The sequence below is a fragment of the Meleagris gallopavo genome, chromosome 1 (genome assembly GCF_905368555.1).
Source record: "Meleagris gallopavo chromosome 1, MGAL_WU_HG_1.1, whole genome shotgun sequence".
Lineage (NCBI taxonomy): Eukaryota > Metazoa > Chordata > Aves > Galliformes > Phasianidae > Meleagris > Meleagris gallopavo.
In genome coordinates this window covers 42,688,568-42,715,261 of record NC_139404.1, presented here as the reverse complement: position 1 = coordinate 42,715,261, position 26,694 = coordinate 42,688,568, and the positions used below count along the sequence as shown (strand labels likewise).

Genomic DNA, 26,694 nt, shown 5'->3' with positions numbered 1-26,694 from the left:
CTCGGAACGGCGGTTGGCGGGGGACGAGAGGCTGAGGGAAGGGGCGCGGGGGGGCAGGAAGGTGCCGCCGGAGCCCCGCGGAGCAGCGGCAGAGCCGGACCGGGCCGCGCCCCCTCACCTGCCCCCGCCGCCCCCACCCGCCGCGGCAGCCGCTTGTTTGCTCTCGGCTTATCCGGAGCGGAAATTCCTTTCCGTTTTTGTGAATGACAAACTCATTAACAATTCATCAACACAACCTGTTCCAGCCGGCCCGTCGCCGCGGCAACAACCCCTTCCGCGAGCCCCCATTGGCTGCGCCGCAGAATGTCTCCATTGAGCGCGGCTCGGCCGTGCCCATTGAGAGCCGCTGGGTGAGAGGAGAGCGCTCCGGGCAGCGCCGACACCGGGGCGGGAGGGAGGGAGCGGCCCCGCTCTGCGCCGAGCCGGGCAGCCCTGCTCGGAGGCACGCTAATTGGATTTCATTCACTCGGGGCGGAGGAAAAGCCCAAGGGCTCGGGCTGCAGCGGCGATTAGGCAGGTTCATTCAGGGATTCATTGAGAAAAAAAAAAAAAAAAAAAAAAAAAAAAGGAGAGCGGACAGCAGGCAGCGGCGCACGCACACGGAGCGCACAGACACACACACACACATACATACATACACACATACATACACACATACACACACACACACATACAGACACGCACGCAGCCGCTGCTCCCTCCCGTGGCTCCGCCGCCCGGCGCGGGGGAGGCGCGGGGGGGCTGCGTGATTCACTTCCCCGGGGCGGGGGGAGATAAGTTGTGCGGAGTTGCGGGGCCGCAGCCCGGCCGCACACCCTTGTGAGAGCGAGGGGCGCTTCCCGAGCCCACTCCGCGCCCCCCGTCCTTCCTCATGCTAGATACGTTCAGACCCGTCCCTTTCGCGTCGGAAATGGCGATTAGTAAATCCGTGGCGTGGCTGAACGAACAGCTGGAGATGGGCAACGACCGGCTGCTGCTGATGGACTGCCGACCTCAGGAGTTGTACGAGTCGTCCCACATCGAGTCGGCCATCAACGTGGCCATCCCCGGCATCATGCTGCGGCGCCTGCAGAAGGGCAACCTGCCCCTGCGCGCCCTGGTCGCCAGCAGCGAGGAGGACCGGGAGCGCTTCGCCCGCCGGTGCGGCACCGATACGGTGGTTCTGTACGACGAGCACAGCCGTGACTGGAACGAGAACACGGGCGGCGAGTCCGTGCTGGGGCTGCTGCTCAAGCGTCTCAAAGACGAGGGCTGCAAGGCGTTCTATCTGGAAGGTGAGCGAGATTCTACGGTTCTATCAGAAGGGACCGGGAGGGCCCGGGTACTGCGCGCTGACAGCCCGGGCAGGGGCTTCTCCCTCTCCCCGCTTTGTTTAAAGGGGCCCCGGGGGCTGGAGGGCTGTGATGGGGAGCGAGAAGGACGGACAAGCGGACTGCCGCCCGCACAGCGCCCCGCAGCGCGGAGCGGCTTCGGGCTGTAATCCCGGGCGCTCTGAGCCCCGCGCAGCAACGGGAGATTTCGCTAAACCTTCATTTGGGTCAGTCCGTCTGCCGACAGTGTGGCGTTTTCCTTTTTTTCCCGAGACTCGAGGAGGTGGGGAAACAGATGTCCCTTTGCAGACTGAGCTCTCCCAGGCTTGCCACGATATATATATCAATCAGGTTGCGATTTTTTTCCCCCTTGCTTTCCTACTAGGTGGCTTCAGCAAGTTCCAGGCCGAGTTTGCCCTGCACTGCGAAACGAACCTAGACAGCTCGTGTAGCAGCAGCTCCCCTCCTCTGCCCGTCCTGGGCTTGGGAGGCCTCCGAATCAGCTCCGATTCCTCATCGGACATCGAGTCTGACATTGACAGAGACCCCAATAGTGCCACCGACTCGGATGGCAGCCCGCTCTCCACCAACCAGCCTTCCTTTCCCGTGGAGATCTTACCCTACCTCTACTTGGGCTGTGCCAAGGACTCCACGAATCTGGACGTTTTAGAAGAGTTTGGCATAAAATACATCTTGAATGTTACCCCCAACCTGCCCAACCTCTTTGAAAACGCCGGCGAGTTCAAGTACAAGCAGATCCCCATCTCAGACCACTGGAGCCAAAACCTGTCTCAGTTCTTCCCTGAGGCCATCTCCTTCATAGGTGAGACCCCATTCTTTGCTAGCAGCTCCCGTGGCAAGCAGCAGAATCCCCATTCCCTTCTCAGAAATCAAACAGATTTCGGGTGAGAAGTGGTAGCAGCGTTTCTCGCTGTCTCTGGGGGATGATGCTCCGCTTTCTGATCTTTAATTTTTTTTTTTTTTTTAAAGCCGGCTTAAGGGGTGACGGTTTATTGAGGAGAAGTGTGCCATGTGCAGGCTGCAGCTGCATACCTGGCCTGGTGCTGGGAATTCCTCACTGAGCCGCCTGCGTGAAGCCGGGGACTGAGCAGTGCGCAGGATGGGGTTATTTTTAAATCTCCTCTTAGGGGAGAGGGATAAGGCAAATGAGCCCCGAGCTGGTGGTGGCTTATGCGTCTTTTGTTGCTTTTTTTTTTTTTTCTTCTTCTTTTTTTTCCTTTCTTGAGGTTACTGGAGAACAGCATAATGAAAAGAAACATTCTGGGGAGCTAACTTTAGCTTTTAAATGCGAGTTACTCATAACCGGCATCCCTGGCAAATGTATAGTCAGGGCTCTAATTAAATCCCACGGTAACCATGATCTACCTCTCGGGCGCGGTGCCCCGGCCCTGTGCCGCTATCCGCTGGCTCTGGGAACGCGTTCCCGTGGGCTCGAGGCGTCCGCGTTCGCCTCCCCGTCTGCTGGGGGAGGGCTGAGATCGGGGTGCGGTGGGGTGAGCACCGCATTATCTGTTGGGAAGCTGTGCTGTAATCCGGTTGAATGATACCGGTAATAGTGGAGAATGTAGGTAATCTGAGCCCAGCAGGAAGAAATGTGGGCTGGAAGCCACAAAGAAACTAATCTCCAGGCATTGTAATGCATTTCCTATTACAAAGGAACCCATTTTCAACCAATGTTGACATCCTGTTCCTCCTAATGGGCTGTCCCCTGTGACTTCCCTCATTCTTTTAAAATGCCTGAATACCTCCATTGTTAGCTGCACAACAGTTGGGGAATAATTTAATAGACCTTTGCAGTCTGCTGGTCTGTATAAAAGGCATTCAGTGACATATTGCAGGATTTCCATGCTGGGGCAAGGGGACTAGGAATTTAAAGCAAATCTCCAAGCGAAAGAGTGTCTTTTAAAGCCGACTTTAAAGCAGTGTCATGTGGCGTACTCCCTTTGTCTCATTCTTAGTTTCCTCAGCTTTTGGGCTCCTGTACATGCACTTGGGGGGATTCGCCTCTTGTCCTGGTTTTAAGCCGGTGAAGTTAACTCTTGCGTGGTACTGCCGCTGAGATCAGAACGGGCTTTTCTCTTTACCCGATGTTAATCTCATTTGTGTCGTGAGATCTGATGTGTCCTTCTCTGCCTCTTTGTGCACAGATGAAGCGCGGGGGAAGAACTGTGGAGTCCTGGTGCACTGCTTAGCGGGGATCAGCCGCTCAGTCACGGTGACGGTGGCCTACCTCATGCAGAAGCTCAACCTGTCCATGAACGATGCCTACGACATCGTCAAGATGAAGAAGTCCAACATTTCACCCAACTTCAACTTCATGGGTCAGCTGCTAGACTTTGAGCGGACCCTGGGGCTGAGCAGCCCCTGTGACAACCGAGTGCCCAACCAGCAGCTCTACTTCACCACTCCTGCCAACCAGAATGTCTTCCAGGTGGACTCCCTGCAGTCCACGTGAGCTCTCACAGCTTCCCTTCTCCTGTCCGTTCCATGGGATCATTCCTCACTGGTTTCTCCTTGGCAGTGAAGAAAGAAAACACAGCTTTCTCTATTTTCTGGCCTGTGGCACTGCAGAGCAGCAGCCAGCGCAGGCTAGAAAGGGTCACGCAGCACGGAACCGGCTATTGCGGCGGGAGGGAAGGCGACGAGCTCTGGGAGGCCATGGAGGCCGGGCGCAGGTGGCCGCGTCCTGCTGGCCAGCCCCAAGGACTGCAGAGGGGCGCAGTGGGGCTGGATGGGCCGTGCACATGTTCCCCGGGACTGGGACTGCCCCGCTTCCCTCTGTGCTTCTGGATCTGTGACATAGGTTCTGTCTTCAGTGAAGACTGGTTATGTTTTGTTTGTCACTTTTTAATTTAGAGGAGCCAAAGAAAGAGATTTCAGCATAGTGTACTTGGAGTATTTGTTTGCCAGGAGCTTAGTAGTGTTCTACTTGATCAATGTAAATATTTAATCTTAAGTCGATTTTCAGCTTTTTTTTTTTTTTTTTTTTTAAATCATATGTATTCAAGAAATCAATCCAAGGGACGCCTAAGTTTTTGTTCTCTTCATAAATTCTGCTTTATTTGTTTGTTCTTTTTTTTTTTTTTTTTTAATTATGGCAAAGAACATATTTGCAGCATGCTCAATCTTACTGTTCAGCTGAGGCAAGCTTTCCACAGGGAGAAATGGCAATGGTGAGAAGTTTGCAAGTCATGTTAGTGAACAAGTACAATCTCTTCCTTCATATATTTTTCTTGTGGTGATTTTTTTTCTTCACACTCTTGATGTAGTTTCCACATGATATATATATTTTTTAAATTAAATTAATTTTGTTTTTGCCTTACCTTTTGTAAATAGATCATCTGGGAGGAGATTTGTCTTTGAATGCGAAAGATTTTTGATCACTTTTTAGAACTTTCAGATGTACTAAACAGTGCATTACCTCTGTACAAATTCTTCAGGGAGCTTCACCTCAAATGCAATATTTGCGTCTTTTTTTTTTTTTTGTATAAAACTGGAAGTATGTGCGAGCATTTGTACCTGTGTGTACGCACAGTGAACCTGCACACAGTTGCCAATAAGGGAGAGTCTAATTCACGATGTAAAAGTTTTAAGATGGAATTTATTATAAGAATGTAAAACCTTAAATTATTAATAAATAAATAACTATTTTTGGCTATTGAGAACCGAGCTGGTTTGTTCTCCCTCGTCCCTCTGTGTGGGTGTGGTTGAATGGCACATGCACATATGGTTCTGCTTAAAGGTAATTGTTTTCAGCTCTTGTACAGCTCCTGAGACAATAAGGCCTTGCTTTGCCATTCAGTTCTCCAGTCCCTAAATGAACAAAGTGCATGGGCTGGGTCCTTGCCTCCTTTTGGTGGAGGTCTTCAGGTTAATCAAAATGTCCCAACACCTCTCTGCAGCCCCAGGGATGCACCTGGCCCTGGGGCATAGGGATCACTTTTAGAACAAGGAGCTGGTGGTTTTTTTCAGCAGCTTGTTTCTTTTGTTTATTTACAAGTGAGGGCAGCTCCATTGTGAATGGCAGGAGGTGGGATGCCATCCCTTTATCTGTATGGGAGAAATTCATTTCCAGAGTCCCATCAGTGTCTGCAGTCAGTCCGTGTTTATTTGTCTCTGTCAGACCGTGCTGCAGCTTAGCAGGTGAAGGCATGGAGGAAGCATCCCTATATACCCATGGTCACCTCATATCCTCTTTGGCCCCTTTGAGCGGCCCTGTCTCTGCGGGAGGGAATAGAGGGGATAACTGCGGTTGCAAAACTTCCTGTAGTGACTCACTGACATCCCAGGGAGCAGAGCCCCAAGGTGCCAGGCTCCACGTGTGGGATAGGGGAGATGGAAGGCCCTCGGGCTGGGCCACAGCTGAAAGTTCTGCATGGTTCTGGGCAACCAGAGCATATCCCATGTAATTTTAGCAACTGTGAGTGTGTGAAATGAAAGGCATCAAAACATGGGAAAAAAGTGAGTCAGTGTCTCATGCAGTAGTGGCCTAGATTGAGTGCATAAACTGTGAAAGTAGAAGTGGGTTGCAGTTAAACTTGGCTTGTACTAATCCAGTTTTGAACGGTTTCCGCTCTTGGCATTCCCTATGCTGCTCTGTTCAAAGTGGAGATTTGCAAGCAGCTCTAGCAATTTCCTGTCCAGCTGCAGCTCAAGTGACTCTGTTTTTTTTTTTTTTTTTTTTTTTTTAATATGGTCTGTGGATAATTTTAGCCAGTTTCCTTTTTGTGGATTATTAATCTGCTTTCCTTGTAGAAACCTACATAGCTGCGTCCCTACTGTTCTGCTGAAGTCAACAGATGGCCTCGCCGCCACTTCCTCTCGCTTCGCTGTGGGTTTGTTGTCAGGCCACTTCTGAAATTAATAGTGTTTTCTGGCCAGCTGCCACAGGCCATTACCACAAAGGGGAAGTAACACATCTGAATAGCAGGAAGCCAGGCAGGGTCACCCTGTGAGCTGAACCTGTTGAGCGCAGCCGGGCCTCTCTCATTCAGCAAGTGTCAGGCTCCCTGCCCTCCCTCCCTGTTCAGATCAGCTCGCAATGCCTCAGCTGTTTGTGCCCGGCACATATTCCCGGCTAATGGATTGCAAATGTTAATTGTGACTAGGTAGCCTCTAAGGTGAGGAGGTAAATAGCAGTGTGCAATGAGGCAGCTGAGGGGAGGCCCTTTGCTTTCTTTGCAAGCTGCTTTGAAAAGTTAGTGCTCACAAGGGCTTCCTGCTTCCTTCCTGCTTTGCCGAGTGACTAATGCCAAGGGGTAGTTCTGCAATTCATCATTTTTCAGGATAAGCAAGCGAGGGAAACCAGCCTTGCTTACACACCCTGCGGTGGCCAGGCAGAGAACTGGCTCCTTGCCATAATTTCTCCTCAAACAGGCCCTGGACCAGGGCTGTTGGTCAGAAACTGCAGCTGAAGGTGAAACAGAACCAAACGAGAGCAACTTTGGGTGCAGGCAGACCAACCACAGCTGTACCACATCTAATCATACAACACCTGGTTTGACCCGTGATTTTGCTGGGATTCTTCGCACTTTCTGGTGTACCAGCTCTGAATTACAGATGGTTTAGAGGGAAAAGAGGAGAGGGCATTCCCCAGCACTGCTTACTCCCACTTGCCTGTGCCCCAGCAGTGTGAAAGCAATGGCATGGCCCACGCAAGCCCTCGCTGGCTTTCCTGAGGCTGGGATCTGTTTGCCCTGCAGTCGCCCCCCGCACTTGTTTCCCAATAACTCATGGCCTCTCTGCCCTCCCTTGTTTCAGGTCTCGTGGGGATGGGGCAGAGGGCTCAGGCTGCTGGGGCGTTTGGCAGCTATAGCAGTTTCTTGGCTGGTAAAGTAATTTGTAAAGGGAAGAATAAATCCTTTGTGCCTGCATGGACAGGCCCAATGTCTGTAAGGAAGAGGGGGGGAATATTCCCCCTTTGTAGCTCAAAAATCACAACATGCTTCATATTATAGTGGAGGAGTGTAAGATACTGAGTTACTTCAGAAGCTGTGGAGGAGTCAAGAAGGAAACGTACCACCAGGGATGAATCTCTCAAAGCCAAAGCTTTCTCACATGGCCCATCTGTGCCTTTAGCACAAAGGGTGAAATTGTGTCCCATGGCACCAACATCCCCTTTGCTCCTGCAAGGCCAGGGTTCCCCTTGTCGTTTGGGTGTGCATTAGCACTTGGCTTTCATTCTCTGTGCAGGAATGTTGTGCAATTCATAATGCTGTGTCCCTTTCTCACATTTCTACTTTCCCATTCATGCCCTTTCAAACCACTCAATGACTGCCTTCAAAATGGCTTCCACCTCCTTCTGTTTTTGTTATTGTATCTGTCATTTTCTCTTTCCCTGTTCTCTTTCTTGTCCTTTCTCCCATCACCTTCTGTTCTTACACAAATGTTGCCCTAAGCTCCTGGATCGTTTTTTACTTTTCTTTCATTTTCTTACCCTCTTCCTGTTATACTCTTCCTGTTCTCTTTGTATTTCAGCTCCACTTTCTCCCAGCTTTAAGTCTCCCTTCTCTTTGTTTTCACAGCGAAGGACAGGATAAGTCTCACAGACTCAGTTTTCATGAATGACAGGAAAAGTGTATTCGAGAGGAAGAGGTAAGAAAATACTGCTGTTGTCCTCTTACCAGCTTCCAGGAGATGAGTTTTTTCCCCATCACCATTCCCCAGTGTATTTGACTCAGGCTTCCCAGAGGGTCAATTATGGAAGGAAAGTGGGGAGAGGCCTAGCACGTGGCCACCCAGGGCGTCTGTGCTGGCAAAACTGAAGCTGAATGGACTGGTTGTGTATCTGGAGAGTGTTTCTTCAGCTTCTTCTGCATTCTGAAAACCATGTCCAGAAAATAGTGTGCCAGACCCCATCCTACAGCAGTAACTGCAGGACTTCAGCAAGGTGCTGCCTACAGACAAGGCATCTGGGTCTTCCCCAAGCAGCTCATAGCTCAAAGGCAATGCCCACTGATGTTTCCTCATGGCACATGGGGTCAGTGGTGTGCAGGTTGTGTGTCTTTGCCTTCCCCATCAGCCGGAAATGGATAGTTCTGCATCATGTGTCTCCTTCCTTCATTGCTAAATTGGAGAGATAAGCATACGCTGTACTTGATAGATAGCACAGAGAGCTGGTATGGGAGCTGCTGTCTTTTAAGTAAAGCGTGTGTCTCTGTAAGGAAAGGAAAAAAACACGTTAGATGCTTTCTGCTGTTTGTTATCATAGGAATCTGCAAGTGCTGAGGGAATTCTGGAGTGCTCACAGCCTTAGCTTTCCCTCATAAGGCAAAGATGAAGGATGTTGACTTACCACAAGCACAAGGAGATGATTATCAGATGGAAAGTGGGGGTATGGAGTCTGTTTAGGAAATATCTCTTCATGACAGAAGCTGCATTCAGGACTATATTTGAGATGCATCGGAAAGTGCACCCTGCTCTGCTTCACAGCTGCGATCCCCAGGACGCAGAAAGCAGAAACGCTGGCGCTCTCCCACCCCCAGGCTGCTCCAGCACTGCGGATCCCAGTGACACAAAATGGCCCTATGTGGGAGGTCTGCTCACCCCAAAGTGCAGGCCGTGGTGAGGCACTCTGCTCGTCTCGCCAGAGGCACAAGTGTGCCGAGGAGTCCTGCTGCCCAGCTCTTCTGCCTTTCCAAATGGACAATGCCTAACTCCAAGACTTCCATTTTAATTAATTTCTCTGTTTTTCTGTTGAAGTCATGTTTTGGGGCACTGTGGAAGTCTCTTTCTTTCCTGCTGACTCCACAGGAAATAAATTCCCATCTGCAAGCGAAGCCATCTGAGAAACAGATTGATGGCTGACACTGGTCTTACTTAGGGCAAAAGTTCACTGTGGTTTAAAGGTGGCATTTCTTCCATTCTGGGAGATGATGTCCGTACAGAAAAAGCCAGGAAGCAAACTGGGATATTTACAATTTGTGAAAACATGTTCACTTGGTGCATTGAACACTCCAGTGGTGTAAATAAGCATAGCAGCTGAGAATCTGCCACTGACGTGTGGATATTACAACCTTGAACATCTCAATGCTGCTATCTGCCTCTATACAGAGGCCATTGTGAACACGGGTGATCTTTTTCCTGCATATAGTTCTGAATGAGACATAAGAAAGAAGGTTAAAATATCTCAATAGCTCCTTATTTTTAAAAATGATGTTTTAGTGTCCTGAGGACTTATCAACACATTAAAAAAAGTTCAGCATCAGTGAGAGTTCAGCTACTGCTCGACCAATGAGGATTTCCTGTGCTATCAGTGATCTAAACTCCATTTTCTATGTCAGTATTTCCATCACAATCGTTTGTCTGAAGGGTTTCTAGGCCAGCCCTGCCCTCTGAGGACACGCTGCTCAGTACTTCTCATCCAAGCAGAACCACTGAACTGACTACATCTAATCATAGGTAACTGGGTAACACACAGACTGCAGGATGTTTTTGTTGTATACACGGACAAAATGTGTCTGATTTCTGGGAATACAAAACGAGAACGGCAGATTAATCTTCACACATACCTTTACAATCCCTCACCCAGGTTTTGGTTTTAATTGACGTTTTGCAGGCTGCTGTATGTAAACAAAAGCTTTTTTATATTTGCAAATTACCGTCAGTGCAGGCAGCAATGTCTGTAATTAAGGTGGACCAATGCTTCCGCTTGTAAGAGGATTTTCTTTTCAGATGTTTACAACTTTGCCAGACTTTGTTTGGACTCGATTATAAATGCCTCAGGCTGATCTATAAAGATAAAAAGAAATGAATATCCCTCTGAAAATGTCATCTGAGAAGGCTTGGCTCCTTTTTCTAAAGAAGATGCCTTGTTTTCTTGTCTGTGTAACAAAATCCCTGACTGTTTCCTTGAACAGCCCCAGCACTGGGTGCCTGGAGGAAGGGCGGTGAGCTTGGCCAGGACGTGTGGCTGCATGCTGCTGCTGCCTGCCTGTAGGGCACCCTGTACCCGAGGTCTGAGCACCTGGAAAGTGGCACATTGCACATGCCGGGCAGAGCTTTGTTGGTAAGTTAACAGCAATAAAAGGCAGTTGAGAGGGTTTCTGGTGCAGAGTGATGGTGGGGTCTCTGATAGCACAGTGCCTGGGAAGAGCCGTGTTGTCTGTACCTGAGCAGCTAGCTTGCATGTCTTTGCATTATGCAGTATAAATATTTCTCACCTCTCTTTCCCGAGGGAAAATATGGGTGATATGAACCATTCATGAACATTCTGGGGCTTCGACAGAGGAAAAAATGAACATCATTTGACAGGAAGCAGGGTGCCTTGATGACATTAGGCAAGAAGTGAGTCCGTGGCAGTTTCAGGGTTTCAACAACATTTAAAAATTGTACACTTGGAAGTATCCCATGTGGCAGCTAGGTGTGGGACTTCTGTAATCTTAACAATGTCCTTCTGATAAAGTTTTTTCTTCGAGCAGCAATACATATCACAGCCTCTCCAGTGAGGTCTAAATGAACAGCATTCCTATGGCTTTACACAAGAGTAGCTGAGATCACACTTGAGCCCTCAGTTTGTTATTATGGTATTAAGGTTTCAAAAGATCCTACCAATTATGGTGGAATAAAATTAACAGGATTCTCATTTTTTATGCTTCAAAGTGTATGTAAGCTTCCTTTGGCACAGATTTCAGTCATCAGATATGTTTATACAGTACCTTGGCTAATGAGAGCTGGTTAGAGCTATGGGGCATTATTGTGATGTTAATAATAAAGATGATAATTAACCAAGGTCAAAAGAAACATTCCCTTTTTTTCTGAGTCCTGCACAGCCAGGTACAGCATTTAGCTCAACTTAAACAATGTGCATGTTGCTATGTTCTGGAATGACAGCTCTTGCCTACGTCTTTGAATGGCTGAGTCTCATTACAGAGTTCAATGAGGTTATTCCTGTCAGGAAAGTACTTAGCATACTTAGCTATTGGCTGAATCAGGAACTGGGGTATTCTTTTGGCTGTGAAAATACTCTGCAGAGTATAGGCCATGTAATAATCAATAATACTGGCTAATGATTGAAGAAGCCAGGAATCTTTGTGCAGCCAGTTTTCCACAATGCTAGAATTTTCTGAATTAATTAATGATCTAAATGCCCTTGTGTTTTGGCTGAGAAGCATATGGCAGAAGGAAGCATTTTGGAAGGTGCAGAACATTCACACCCTGCGAGGCTGGTCTCTCAAAGGATCATTGAACCAGGAACTTGGGCAAGTTGATCACAAATCCTGAGCCAGTTTGGAAAAGTCCATCCTCATCTCTGGATCCTGAGAGCATCACAGATAGGGCTCATAGTTCATGTCAGTTCAGCACTGTAAATACTATCCCTCAAAAAAGGCTGAATTAATACAGTGGTCAGACCCAGGAACTGTGCATGCAAGTGCCATTACTTTGCTAAAAAGGAAAAACAGACTTTCTAATGTGTTCTTGTAAAGGTGAGTTACTATTATTTAAAGAATGTTGAAAGAACATGCATTGTTTCAAAGTGAAAGCCAGAAGATCCTGTTCCTCGGGTCTCTTGCCTATGGTTATGATGAGGATTGATCCACTCTCTGTAGAAGTTTCTCGCTGTTTTTATATTTGGGTGTTAGACTAGAAGTCACAATTGTTGTCAGATATGTCTTTGATCTGTTGGTAATCACAGACCTGGCTAAAGACACTGGGTTTACTTCTTTCATACTCAGTACCAGAGCATTTAATAAACGCTCTTTTGTACAGTGATGGTAGAAAGCAGACATGAGTTATGGCCCAAGGCAAGGAGTGCATGACAAAGCTTGAGCAGTACCACACTGCTTGATTTGTGCATGCAATAACAAGAATATGATGGGCAAGCTGTTGTTTGGACAGAAAACAGAAAATCACCAGACTATAAGCTACTTATGGTCATTACTTTGAGATGGAGCAGAGAGCCAGGGTGATGGGTGCAGTGTACTGACTGATGCTAGGCCAGACTATCAGGTGATCAGATCCCACTGAAAAGGCAGTCTGTCCCCTGCAGTGTGTGCTTGCAGCCCCAAAAAGCAACCATATCCTGGACTGTATCAAAAGAAGGGTGGCCACCAGGGTGAGGGAGATGATTGTTCCCTTTTGCTCTGCCCTTGTAAAGCCCTGTTTGGAATACTGCTTCCAAGTCTGGGGCACAAAAAGGACATGGAGTAGTTGGAGCAGGTCCAGGGGAGGCCACGAGGATGATCAGAGGGCTGGAGCACCTTTCCTATGAAGAAAAACTGAGGGAGATGGGCTTGTTACACTTGAAGAAAAGAAGACTCCAGGGAGGCTATAGAGGCCTTCCAGTACCTAAAAGAGAGCCTAAAGGATAGCTAGAGAGGGACTTTTTACAGATGCAAGTAATGATAGGAGAAGGGGTAATGGCTTTAAGATTAAAAAAGGGTAAATTTAGATTAAATATAAGAAAGAAATTATTCACTATGAAGGTGATGAGGCAATGGAACAGGTTGACCAGGGAAGCCGCATCCCTGGAAGCATTCAGGGCCAGACTGGATGGGGCTTTGAGCAATTAGATTTAGTTGGGAGTGTCCCTGCCCATGGCAGAGGGGTAGGAACGGGATAGTCTTGAATGTCCTTTCCAACCCAGACCATTCTGTGATTCTACCATTCACCATTGTGAAACCTTCAGGACTCCCAGACTGTCTCATTAGCTGGGTAACAGATAACTCCCACATGCAAAATGGCAAGTTCCTTATGGAAGGTGGCCAGTTTTTATTTATTCTGAAGCATTATTTTATATATACTTTTTCTTCCATTTCTGAACAAACCTTTGTGTAACAGTCACAATGTGCTTATAAATTAAATTATAAAATAAAAAGCTGTCCTATGTGAAGAATTATTGTGATATTTTGGTGGTGAGTTTTCATTTACAAAAGCAAAGTGGCATTTTGCGAAGCGAAGGCAGAAAGAAGCATGAATGGAGGCATTTGAATTAGGAGACAGGTTTGCATTTCATTTTGAGAATATCTGACTAAATATCAGTTTGTCATATTCACAGAAATATATTGCTGCTTTATGGTACTGTCATACCGGTTACTATAGCCTGTGCCATGTTTAAATCAGGCAGATGGAGACTTCTTGTTGGTAGCGTATGATTCTTGAAGAAGCAATGCCTTTCGTACCTTGGGCACTATTCATGTGCTACATTTTGGAAAAAAATTGTGTGCTCCGTATTTGGGTGGAATTTAATGTTGTTGTGCCATCTATCTGGAGTAATTCACACAGCCATAATTAGCATAAAAATGCACTACTTATTTTCTATCTCCAAACCAGAAGAATGCTTCGAAAGCAAAATAAAACAACATGCATTGTGCCTGTGATTAGTCATTGCCAATAATTTATTTTACTCCAGTGTAACAAAGCCTGCCTATCACAGAAGAAAGTGGTGACTGATGAGACCTGTTTCACTCAGTTCATGTATGGAGGAATATATATTTGCATGTAGGTGATGTTAGTCTGGGGTTCTTAAAAACCCTGGGAAATGCCAACAAAAAGACAGACAACTAAACAAGCCTGGCTATTGCTTTATTTTTATTTTATTTTATTTTATTTTATTTTATTTTATTTTATTTTATTTTATTTTATTTTATTTTATTTTATTTCTTCTGCTTCTGTAAAGGCCAGAATCTTTCCTGTCCACAGCCCAGGAGAGGCCTCTTGGATGCCAGCTCCTTGGGAGAGAGATGTGGGGCTGGAAATATCCTTCCCTGTGCTCTCAAGCATTTCATCACTGAGTTAAGAGATGTTTTTGCTACCACTGGTCTTTTACAAAACCATTTTTTTGCCAATAGTTGTGCAAGCTTTTCTGTGAGTCTCCAGCTTTGCAAAGGACCCATAAGAGGATCCTTGTAGAGGTAGGTCAGCTTGGAAACAAAAAGCCATATCTGTTTTAACGTGCTTGGCTTAATTCAGCTGGCAAATGCAGCACCATTAAATGTATCTTTGCCCCAAGAATTGAACTGCGAGGTAATTCCACTGCTGTGCTAATTGCCACCATGTACTGAGGATTTCCAAAGATCTCTTGCTTGCACAAGTCCAAGCATTTCTGTCTGTTTCCTGAAAGCTCAGGAGGTGGCCAGGGTGCCATGGCAGAACTCAGCAGGACCTGACATGTGAAATAGCTGGCCTCAGCACTTCCACTCTTCCACTCCCATATAGGGGATCAACATCCCCTGGCAGCAGCAGGGAGGGCCCGCTGGCAGCCACAGGAGAACCAAGTGCCACTAATGCTGTCAGAGCTGTCAGCTTTGATACCAGCAATGGCATATTTGTTATCTTTGATGGCAGCGAGTGGAATTAATCTTGGAGTGACTCCATACTCCAAGTGTAATGAGGGCTGCCCTGATCTGTGATGTATTTCCGTGCACAACATTTTATTTTGAATGCGGAGAAGTTTTTGGTGGTTAGGCTCTGATCTCTTGAGAAATGGGACCCTTTCCTCAACCTGTGCTTATGCCTGAGCAGCAGAGGCACAAAACCCAGCCTTGTGCTGTATGGAGGATACTGCTGTGCTCTGGAGTACACTTCCTCCACTGCACGCATCAGTCTTGACTTGTCCATCCTCCCAGCCACACTGCTAAGGGGGAAAAAAGTCCCTTTTGTCCCCATCCCTTTTAAGTCAAGGGAGGGCATCTCTCCATTTCTAGTGAATTTTGTACTGGGGCTCTGGGGAGAGAGATTTAAGGCAGATTATTTAATTTAGTAAATCAAACAGCTTTCAGAAACAGCGTGGCCCAAATAAAAGGTGCCATCAAAAATAAGATCTTTTGCTTTTGTCTTAATGAATGAAGAGACTAAAAATACATCCCCAAATGAAAGCAAGTCGGTAGATCTTTTACTGCTAACCGTGCTTTCACCTTTTGAAAGAAGAGTCTTTGCCTTCTTTCACGTCTTGCATTCAGTTAGCTCCTAGAGCTCAAATCTGCATTATCTCAGTAGGACAGTTTTAATTTTAACACTATCTGCCCTGATCTCTCTTTGTCCAGTTAACATTTCCTTGACCTGGAGTTCAACCTCTTTTACAAAGTAACCTCGGCCTTTGATGGCAGTAATTCTACCTTCACCTCAACTGATTCTGAATACATAACCTCCAGGCCCAAAAGAGAAGATTAGCAGACTTTACCCTTATTACTTGTTATTGTGTAGTTATTAAAAACGATTTTGGCTCCAGAAAATGAGGCTGTAGCCAGACAGAAGTTAGCCTGGGGTTCAAAAGTCTAGCAATCTTTGGCTCCACAGGCCTATAAAAGCAAAGTGTTGACTGAATGCAAACAGCCTGCATTGAGAGAGGCCCCGACAGAGGCAGTGACAGCAGGCCATCAGTCACAGGGAGCCGCGGGGGGTGGAGGAGTCTCCCTAATGGCTCCTCACTGGCCTATTAATGGATGACTCCATTTGATTTCTCTGTCGGTGGGAATGCCAGACATTGTGATGGCTGCAGCACACGGACCTTTACGTGCATGCTCTGTTCTTGGGATTTTGGAAGGGGTGAGTAGGTCTGATGCACAGCTGGAAAAAGTAATCCCCTGTGCATGGGATGCCTGCAACATGCTAATCTGCCACTTCTTCAGGTGCTTATTTTAGACTGGTGTAATGAGCACCTATCAACAATTAATGATGACTGTTGCATCGGGGAAGGAACAGGAGTCCCTTTTGTGAAGTGAGAAGCAGTCAGTCAACTCCTCACCTTCAAGCATTAAATGTCGCAAGAGGTCAAAAGGTTTTGCAAGGAATGCAAAGTTTGGAATATTTTTAATTAAGCTACATCCTTTGAAATTCTTTCAAGTCAATCTTCAAACAAATCAGGTCTTAAATCAACACTCTTTAAAAACACATACACCTCTGTTAAGTGCCTTCATACAAGCTCTACTGGGTATTGCAGAAGGCAATTAATATAATTTTATGGGAGTCATGGAAAATCTCCACTTATTTTTGTGTTCAATCCCTACAGGATCTGTTAATATTCCTTTTCCCTGAATACCCAAATTTCTTATCCTTGGTTTGTGTGTGAGTGGATTTGCTGTCTGAATTTAGCAATGCTTTAAGTATAAAGGTTACAACAAGAGTTTGGAATATCAATGTTTTGTTAACCTAAGCCATGTCTGCTTCTTTGTTTATTTGTTTGTTTTGCAATCTGTTTTTATGAAATTCCCATTTCTTAGAGAGTTACTGATTGGAAGATATCTTTATCATCCTATAAATAGAAGCTGCAGTTGACATACAAATATCTGTACTTGTGACTGGAGTTTAAGGCCCTTTTGTAAAGTTTTCTTTTCACAAAAAATTGAGCAGCTGGCTAAATCCTAAAATGCTAATTACACAAAAAAAAACCCACAAAATAAAACTTGACCCAAACATGTAAAACACACTAAATGCTGTTAAGTGACAGCAGCTGATTTGGTTTCTATCCTAGCTGTCATTTTCAGATCTGCACATTTTCTGTGTTATTTTTGTGACCATTACACATGGGATTCAAAAGACTCTGCTAACTAAGACCTTTGATCCCTGGATTAACTCTTCCAACACTCTTCTTAAGCAACTAGGAACATAAAATTATTACCTCATTATCTATTTTGAGAGAATACTTAGAACGGCCTCTAAGAAGGACTGGAGGTGGCGCGTGAGCATCTCAAGTGAAAGTTACCGGGGAGGGGTTGCACCTATCAGTGTGAATAGTTCAAATTCCAGTCCTAAGCCCAGAACGAGTCCAGCAAAGTTATTCTGTTGGGAGTTCTGGCATCTACCCTGCTTTCTCCATGGCTACATCTGTGGTACAAAGGCAGCTGCTCCAGGGACAGCCTGTGACCACAGGCCAAGTGGTGGAAGATGATTCCTGTCCACAGTGCTCAGGAGTAGCTCTAAGGGCAGCATGGCAGGACTCAGGATAGAGCTTGTCCCAGGTCTCCTCTGATCCTGTATGGCCCTGAGAGATTATTGTCACTTGTTTGTGGTTAACTAATTTGAAGTATGTATTGCCTGCTTGAGGATTGCCATGACAGCACTTGGGGGATTTAAGGACACAAGGCCTGTTGGAATAACATCAGACGGCTGCCACGAGCTGACGGAGTTAAACTTGTTGCAATCCAAGTCCATTTTGTTTGTCTGGAGCACAGCCTGGAGCAAACTATTCTGTCAACTGTGTCCAGGCTTCCTCTCCAAGGAAACTGGTCGTTTCACTTCAGGAGGGAGCCTGGGATTGAGCAAGCATATATGCAGCATGAATGATGAGAGGATCAGATGCTGGCAGCAAACAGGAGTCTGAAAGTATGTGACGGAGACTTCTGTTTGATCTTTGACGGGGGGCCTGCTTCATCTATGTCAAGGGCAGCATTTGTGCTTTAAAACAACCCACATTCACAACTTGAGGCAGACAGATTTCTTAGTTTAAATGAAGATACTCAGTTACTCAGCAAGAGCCTGCATTGGAAGCTTAGCTACAAGCCCCTTTTCACTCTGAAAATGGTTGCTGCACAGACACAGCTGCATCTGGTCTCAAATTTGTCCTAATCTGGAATGAAGAGAGAACCTAAAGAAATTGTAACATGGATGGCTGTACTCTGAAGGCCTGCATTTTTTGCCACTCTTCTTTCACTTTGTGTAGTTCAATATAAGTCATACACCCTGTTTCACAAGAAGCAGGACAAGGAAGCCCAGCTTCCTATGGATTTTCATTTGACCTGGCCATGAGGGTCATTGTCCCCAAAGTCCATAAGACTTCCCCAGTCCCATAGATCTCCATTCCACTCATACTGCTACACATCCTCCCATCAATCCTAATTTACTTCTGTGTCAACTAATTCCTCATGTTTTCCCTCATCTTATTTCACCCCCATATCCCTCAGCTGAGCACAGTGCTGCAGATGCTGTGGCTCATGTGTGTGCTGATCAGGGAGCAGGCAAATGCATGTTTCCTGTCCAGCCAATAAGTCCTGTGAAACTCATGGTGAAATTGATCTGCATCATTCAATTTCCTGTACTCGTCTGCTGATTTTCATGAGACTTGTGGAAACTCCATCAGAATTTGCCTCTTTCAGTCAGGCTTGATTGTCAACAGCTGTCAGATTCAAAGAGCTATCAGGATAGGAGGTGAATGACAGACAAACTGAGATACAAATGGATAGACAGCAGGAATGGAAAAGCTCAAGTTTCTCAAGAAATGAGGATGAAGAGAAGGTGACAATGATATCACCTTGGAGCTCTGTCGGCAGCTGGCACAGAGAATGTAGTTACCAAGCATGGCAAAGCTGTGCTTCAGAGCTGGTTCCTGACACTTTTTCTCAAAACCTAATGTGACCAGGTTGAAAAGGAAGTTCCTCTAAATGTGGTTACTTTATGCCTTTTTTTACACATCAGCATCAGAATATTCTCAAGGAATGCCACTGCCGTGCCTGGCAGACACTGATACCTCAGTGTTACCTGTACCAATGAACAGAGGCTTTTTGAATATGCAACATTGTTTTGTTAACTTTTACCATTTTAGCTTCTTTTACATTTAAGGTGAGTTAGCCAGTGATTATGCATCTAAAGCAAAGACATTTAGATAGAGATGGTAGAGATCTGTTCTAAATTGCATGCAGTGCAAGACCTCTGAAGTTAGCAGAATTCAAACTCTGAGACAGTACATATCCAGAGGATCAGTCTCCTGATACCTTTTGTATTTTTGCTTTTGTGTAGACAAAGCTTACCTAGTTTTGCTTCTGGACTTTATATCTGAAGTATGTGCTATCTTACAGTGGAGGATTTTGATCCTAAAGCAGGACTAAAATGTTTCTGGGAGGCTAAAGCCAAAAGTGTGATAGAAAATTCTGTTGGCAGAAAAATCAGCTAGCCTCTTGATGTGCTTACATCTTTAACCCTACATTTTCACAATGCATAGATTTACACTGTGTGTGTATTCACAGAGATCTCTTCAGAGCAAAAGGACTTGCAGATCTCATCTAAAAGCAGTACTTCCACCATCTAAGTCCCCCGGTAGACATGTCCCATGCTCAGAGGAACCTGAATTCATGTCAATAGCATAAGGCCTTTCAGAAAAAGCAGTACTGACAGCTTTCTTTTGAAATGATGGGAGTTTGGGAAGTGTTTATTTTTACCTTGTCTTTTTTTTTTTTTTTTTCCCCTTTGGTAACAGCTTAAATTTCTGTTCCAAAAGATCTAGAGCCCCTCTCAGAATTTCAAACCCAACTCCTGGGAAGACCAACCTGTTTTGACTGTTGTATCAAAGACAAGCAAGGAGCAAGGAGAGAAGTCTCTAAGTAATGGCACCTTTGCAGAGGTCCCCTGTAAGTAGCCAGCTGACTCAGAGACTTTAATATTCAAAAAAGGTGGTTTCTAACACAACCATAATCTCAGTGTTTCTTATTGATCAACTAATAATTTCCTCAGATAGTGGCTGTTTAGGCTGTCTGTCTGAGGTGTAAACTGTAGCTGCACATAGTACTGGATCTTCAGTGGTCTGACAAAGACTTGTGTTCTTTAATCTCATTTTTCTAATAGCTTTGATGTAGGTTATTTAGCCTGAACAAAGGACATAAGACAAAATGTGAGAAGCCATAGAGGGTATCTCACCAGATTAACTTCTTGGTAGCTTCTACAGGATAAGTAGGTGAAGCAGATAGCTCAAAAACACAGTAATTTCATTCACTCTATAAATCAACATAGCACAAATCACTCATCAGAGGAACATGAGGTCTATAAACAACAGCTCCTTGCCATGGACAAGTTAAATCAATGATAAAGATCTGAAACATTAGTGCGTCAGAGGTTTCCTTCTTTAAGCTGTCTTGTGTATTTGCCTGCCTCTGTTTTCACACGTCCTCTGTTACAATAGAAAAAGAATGTTTTTTTTTGCAGGACAGCACAACTCTTTATTCAGAAAGCCAAAATTAGTGGGCTTGAGTGCCAAGAGTCCTTCTGTAGCCACATCTCTTCTGTGCTGTAGGAAGTACTGATGACTGTTTGTCATGTCAGCTGCACACACTAGAAATGTATGTGGCCTCAGTATTCCAGACATGAATCCTATTTGCCTTTTACAGGCAGGAACTCCCAGTAGCCTCACCTGAAGTTTGTTAGGGTGGAAAAGAGGAGTTACTCAGTGGAACATCTTGATTGAGATCTCTTCACAGTATTTCTGTATTTCTTTTCCCCTACATGAGTCATACAGTCTCCATAAGTAGTACAATGAAGGTAATAGCACTTTACATACCACCACACCATGAAGGATATCACATGAAATTACCTCAGCAAAAGAGAAGACTGCTAATAAAAGTAGATCTTATAAAAATTACTGCTGGTATCTTAGCCCTCCCAACGTCTCGCAACAGTTCTTGCATTTACGATTAAACTACACAGATGCCTGGCAGAACTATAGATCTGAAGAGAAATCTTGGTTGTATCAGCAAAGTTATTGAAGAAAACCTGCTACCACTCTGCTATCTATTTGTGGAAAGTTACTTTAATGTTCCCAGAAAATAATCTTAGGTTTAACTATTACCTGGAATAGGTCAAGAATATGAATTATGCTGCTTGTCTGCTTAGGGAATACTTATGTTTGAGGCAACGTGATGAGCCTTGTTTATGAATGTAAATATGGGCTGAAAGGGAAAGGAATGAGAAAACAATTTGTTCTATTTCTTCAGTGCACCTACTGTGAGGTGCCACAGCAGGGGAAAATATTCTGGCAAAAGTTGCATCCATCCTACCTCTGGCTCATAACCAGATTGCTAATGTGTTAGTGAACTTGCTGCAACCAATCATCAGCCTCCAGGGCTTCTGGCAAAACTAGTTAGGCCCCTAAGTGACCCAGATTCACCTATCTACTCATCAAAAACACGCCAGGAGATTTCAAGTGTAGAGTTAAATCAATTTATATAAAACTTTCACTTGAAAGTGATCCTCTAGTTTAGAGGCACAGATCTTTTCTTATCTTGGGTGGCCATATACTTGTCGCATTCTTGTACGAGAAAAGCTATTCCAGTTTATTCCTGGTTACAAGGTTTTTCTTAGTTTCTGTGTTATGTTCACCCATGGGCAGTTTGCACTCAGCATTAATCACCCTGATATCACCTACCAGCTCTACTACTTTTTTCTCCCTCCTCTCTTTTTACATCTGAGGTGCAGCAAACATCACCTCACAGTTCTTGTTTTGCGAGACAAGTTAAGTGCTTTCAGTTTTTTTGTCATTACTTTGTTCACTGCATTTCTTCCAGCTTGCATTCATCTTTCTTGAACAGATGCAATCAGAACTATACACAGAGGAGGTTTCACAAGTACAATGACATTAAGAGTTTTTTATCTCTTCTGAAAAAAAGGATTTATAGGGATTGCACTTGCCTTTTTCACAGTCAGATCACACTGAGTGTTCATAATCATCTTGTGAGTAACTGATGTTCCCAGTTATTTCTCCGTTTATCTCCAGCCAGCATGTTCTGGAAAAAAAAATCTTATTAGCAATCGGAATATATTGCAATCATAATGTTGTGTTTTGTGCTATTTCTATTACTGTAGACCTTAAAGTTATCCAGTTCTTCCTTTAAAATTGCCTGGTCCCACACTATGATGAAAAATACTTTCAAGTAAGAAAAAGAACTGTTACCTGCTTTCATTACCTCATTTCTGTTTCTGTGGCAAATTCTCTGATAGCAGTACTGAACAAGTTGGATCTCCTGGCTGATCTTTTATAAACAGCTTTTCTAGTCTTTCTCTAGACAATAGTTTCTCTTCCAAGACTACCTACTGTCCTCTGCTCATTATCCACCTATATTTGCAATAAATGTCTTCGTTGAATTGAAAATTTCCTTAATGTGTGAAAAGCTCCTTAAATGTTATACTTAGCTTTCATTCATCTTGTAATACAGTTATCAAAGAAAGATATCTAGATGGCCTAACGTGGTAAAACCACATTGTAAATTATTTGGATTCTTCACACCTCTAACATTGCTAACATTAATAACAATAAGACTCACTAAAACCAAGGACTCATAACATTTACTTCTGGACTCAAGTGTTTCATCTGGAAATTGGAAACTTTTTAGCTCTCTAGGCTGGAAGGCAGCACAAAACAGTGAGACAACCTTTTCCCTGCATTGATTTCCCCACATCTACTCCAGTCAGCAGACTTTCTTTTACAATCTATGTAAATGCCATTAGAAATACAGTTCTTTTAAAAAAGAGGACAGAGAACAGTACCCTCCTCAGGTATAATAATTAAACAGTACTAAAAAGATCTCAGAATGCAATGCTTTTCTTTTTTTTTTTTTTCCTGCTCAGATCCAGTGTTTCTCAGTGACACTTATTTTAGGTATTTATCATTAAGAATCGATGGGGTGTTCTTTTCAAAAGCCCCAATGGCAGAGAGTAAATAAGATATGTGTTTATATATTGGTGCTCACATTTGCACTCATAATGCTTTCTACTGCATTACTCTATGGCGCTATGAATTACTGTGAACTTTAAGAGTAATGTAAAAAAAACTTCTAGTTTCTGGATGGTCCTTTTGCAGAATAGTTGTAAAATCCACCCCTAGCAGAGCTTTGTACATAACTAAACAATGATCAGCTAATTGATCTTTAGGGATCACTTTAGTTCTCACTGAAATTAATAGAAAGTTTCCCATCTGTTTTGCTGAGAGCTGGGTCATAACCCTGGTGAGAGAGTAGATTAGCTCAGGAATATATCCATGGGAATTAATAACAACTAAAACTGATCTGAAAATAATCCATAAGAAATGCTTATGCAAAAAGACTGCATGGACTCACCTTGTTTCAGAAACACTGTGTTTGATCAAAGTGTGCGGTAATGGCTGCATCCTCTGGGGAGAAATTTGTTTAACTAAAGAAAGATCTTATTACAAGGCTTCTCATTTCCTGTTTAACAATCACAAACTGGATGCTTTGAGAATCAAACAAACAAAAATTGTACGTAGCAAAAATGATCGGTTGGCTGCGTACTATATAAATGCAAGGATTGTGGTTCTTTCTTCACCGTCACATCAGACCTTCAGCTGCTAAGTCTGAATTAGAGATGAATCTCTATAGCAAGAGTCCATAATATGTTTGTCTTCTGGATTTTGTTATAAAGAGGGATTTGTGTCACACATTCACCAGAAAGTTAAACAATCTAATCAGAAGTTTGTAGAGCTGTCCAGTTTGCAAAAACCTACTCAAATTTAAAATAAACATTGCATATATGGAAAGCAGAAGGAAGTAGAACATCCTTTAGAAACTAGCTGTATACTTACTGCCAGGCTTATGATGAAAGTTTGTTTCTAACTTGGATGTCACTTGTGTTCTCAGCTACTCAGTTAATATTTTAAACATATGATATAACCATTAATGCAAAGGTGGTTTTTTATCGTTTTTTTTTTTCTTTCTTTTTTTCTTCCCTTTATTTAGACACATTTCTATTTGTGGATATTTCTCTTTCAAGAGCAATAATGGAGATGAGGAACCATAACAAGAGCCAGCTGCTATGAGATTTGGAAAGACACGAAGATCAAGGACAAGTCATTCTATCTCTGTGAACAAATGATGAGCAGAGGTAAATATGTAATAACAGAAATTCAATTTTTAAATGAACCAAATGATAAAGACAAAAATACAACTTTAAAAAAACACAAAAACAAACAAAACAAAACAAAAAAACCCCACAAACAAAAAAACAAAAAAAACCCTTATTTATACTATTCATAAGCTGTAATAATTCTCCCACACTGGAGATTTCACCTGGATTTGGCCATGTATGCCAATGAAGTCCCATACCTGATACCTTTGTAGACCACAGACCTGTGGTCTGTGGGCTGTTATCAGTTGTATTTACCCACAGTGCGTAACTCCTGAGTCAGAGAGCTCGTTTTACAACTTTTCTGAGAACATATGGGGAGTGTCTGGGTGTGGGATTGCCATTCTGTCAGGAAAACAACCAAACTGAAATTTATAGAAAGGAGTGTTCAGAGCAGGCATCGTGTATGAATGAACATCCTGTATAGGCTGCAGGCCAGTTACGTCCTCCTTTTTGCTCTTTGTTTGCTAAGGCAGTGTGTTTCGATGTGTGCACATATTTATTTGCATTTCTACAAATAAAAAGTGGAAGTCCAACCTAACCAGAGTAATTTGATATGTAGTTCACTAGTTCGATAAGCCTGGTCAATTAATATTTTCCACAGAGATATGTATATGTGCCTGCTGAAATACTACATGGTAGCCCATTGCTGGTTACAGCTGGTCACAGGCCAGGCTGGCACGCTTTGGAGCAAGGCTGCTATTTCTGAGGCTGCTTGGTCATTTCATGGACTAAACTGAAGGAAACAATGTAAAGGGATGTATGATGTGGGCATCCAGTGCACACTGTTCTGTGCATCTTAACAGTGCTCATGAAAGCCATGTCATCTGCATCTGTGCAGTGCAAGAGAGTAGAGTCACTGGATTAACGTGGCTTCAGTGAAAGTTCACAGGGCTGTATCCACCTCCTTGGGGCAGTGTGTAAGCTCAAGGGGGGTACCCATAGGGAGGTGCATGTTGTGTAGCCACAGCTTCCTGGGGAGCTGCACTCTGCACGGAGGCTCTCAGAATTTCTGGGCCAGTCTCTGCCAGATGGGACACTTGGCCCTTTCACCAGGCCATTTTGCCTATGGGCCAATGGTTCATGAGTATGGGAGCACAAAAGAAGAGATATGGGGTTCCCACCATGTAAAGAAGAAGGATTTGAAGGTGTGAAGAACAAGGGAGGGATAGGCTGCAGGCATGAAGAGGGAGTAATGAGGGATACACCATCAGCTGACTCTGGTACAATAAGTACATGGCTTTCGCCCCTAACGTCTCTGACATGTCAAGGAAGAATAAGAATACAGAATATCCCAGCCAAAATCATCTAGAATGTGCTGGCTAGGATTTTCCATCAACCAGCTCCAATACTGGCTGGAAATCTAGGCTGAAGTCTGTGGTGTCTCAGCTGTCCAAGGCAGCAGTGTCCATCAGGAGGGAAGTGTACACGCATGGCTGTGTCAGCCATCCACACTGTGTCTTCTGGGATGAATCTGACACAGCCCTACTTTTCACCTTTCAATTACAGAGCCTTTTTAAGGTCTAAGATTTTTTACCAGCTTTTAATGATTTTTAAAACTTTTAATAAACAGCTAGCATTATTGTGTCAATTGTATCATTTGGGTAAGCAGCTTAACTTAATGTCAAAAACTGAGTGCATTTGTTGAGTCTATTTTTAATCTTTAAACATGAAATCTAAATATATTTCTAGACAGTCAGAAAGGTGATTATCTCTGTTCTCTCCATCTAAGGCAATGTGCTTTCCTAATAATGTTATTTATAGCTAGAGGCTGTTAAAGTGTAGCACAGACAGTCTGCCTACATAGCATGTAAAACTGCTTGCTGGAGTAATTACACATTTTTTCTTAAGCAATGTGGTAACAGAGAGATGGCTGAGTACTAAATGGGTGCTTGCCTGGCTGCTCATCTGCACATCTGTAAAGATCACTGTAGGTCCACATGTACTGGATCTGAAGGAACCTGCCATGCTGTGATCTTGTGCTCTCCTATAAATTTTTGCAAAATGACTCTGATGCACAGTTTATTGCCCTAAATCTCCTCTAACAGAGTAAGCTGCAAAGAGATCCCACACTTCTCAGACTATAAGGACATATAGTAAGTCCAAAAGTGAGTTGCACAGATGTCTGTAGAGTAATAGAGAGCATCACTGCCTGTCTTACAATGGATAGGCTCTGCTTGGGATCTGAGCATTGATCCCCAAGTATTCATTGTCTGCCTGAAGTGTTCCTGGACACCTTTTGGAAATTATCTTCCTTCTAGATAGGAAAGATGATTTCTAGCAAAGTGAAATGTAAAGCATTACCGCTAAAGTGGTTGGATTCAAAACACGCACAAAAAAGGAATTGTTTTCACAATACATACACACATAGCAAAATTGATTGTCACAGGATATTTTGGAAGCCAGAAGTTTGCATGACTTTAAGGATTCAGACAAAGTGATGCAAGAACTTCTCTTGCCAGCTTTTTTGTATGTGAATTTTGGCTCCGGAGGTTTGTAAGCTGACTGTCTGTCAGATGCAGGTTGGATATCTCAGGGAAAGATCACTGAATTAATTGCATATGCTTCTGATGCTCCTCAAGCAACTTTTGCTATCCATTATCAAAATGGGCAGATAGAGCTAGATGGACTTTTTATCTACCCAAGTATATAAATTCTTACATTTGTATGTTCCACTCCTTGTCTGGCTAAGAAAGAATTTCAACTAGATAATGTTTTGTTGTTGTTCTTGTTGTTGTTTTTTAATAGATGGAAGGAAAATTTAGAAAAAATATCAGACTGAAAGCTGGAAGAAGTGCAGTCTCAAAGT

At 44.1% G+C, this 26,694-nt stretch overlaps 1 protein-coding gene and 2 long non-coding RNA genes across 27 annotated transcripts in view; 2 read left to right on the top strand and 1 right to left on the bottom strand.

Annotated features, from left to right (window-relative positions):
- Window positions 1-23,725, bottom strand: part of LOC109366554 (uncharacterized) — a 50,169-nt gene extending 26,444 nt beyond the window's left edge. Inside the window, exons 1-4 of the long non-coding RNA XR_014882982.1 lie at window positions 23,084-23,725; window positions 21,660-21,754; window positions 9,932-10,061; window positions 237-8,487 (exon numbers count right to left, since the gene is read on the bottom strand). This is a non-coding gene — a long non-coding RNA (uncharacterized LOC109366554). The remainder of the gene's footprint in view (window positions 1-236; window positions 8,488-9,931; window positions 10,062-21,659; window positions 21,755-23,083) is intronic.
- DUSP6 (dual specificity phosphatase 6) lies at window positions 872-4,996 on the top strand. The gene is made up of 3 exons (XM_003202120.5): window positions 872-1,274; window positions 1,696-2,133; window positions 3,479-4,996. Exons 1-3 carry the CDS (start codon window positions 872-874, stop codon window positions 3,784-3,786), a joined length of 1,149 nt encoding a protein of 382 aa, XP_003202168.2. The 3' UTR covers window positions 3,787-4,996.
- Window positions 7,796-26,694, top strand: part of LOC109366551 (uncharacterized) — a 105,832-nt gene continuing 86,933 nt past the window's right edge. For 7 of the 25 annotated variants that reach the window (XR_014882952.1, XR_014882947.1, XR_014882944.1 and 4 more), the window contains exons 1-2: window positions 9,908-10,338; window positions 23,720-23,864. This is a non-coding gene — a long non-coding RNA (uncharacterized LOC109366551). Of the gene's footprint in view, window positions 7,926-9,900; window positions 10,339-19,458; window positions 19,610-23,719; window positions 23,865-26,694 lie in introns of those variants that run through there. The other 18 variants (XR_014882973.1, XR_014882957.1, XR_014882956.1 and 15 more) reach the window with 14 other exon arrangements.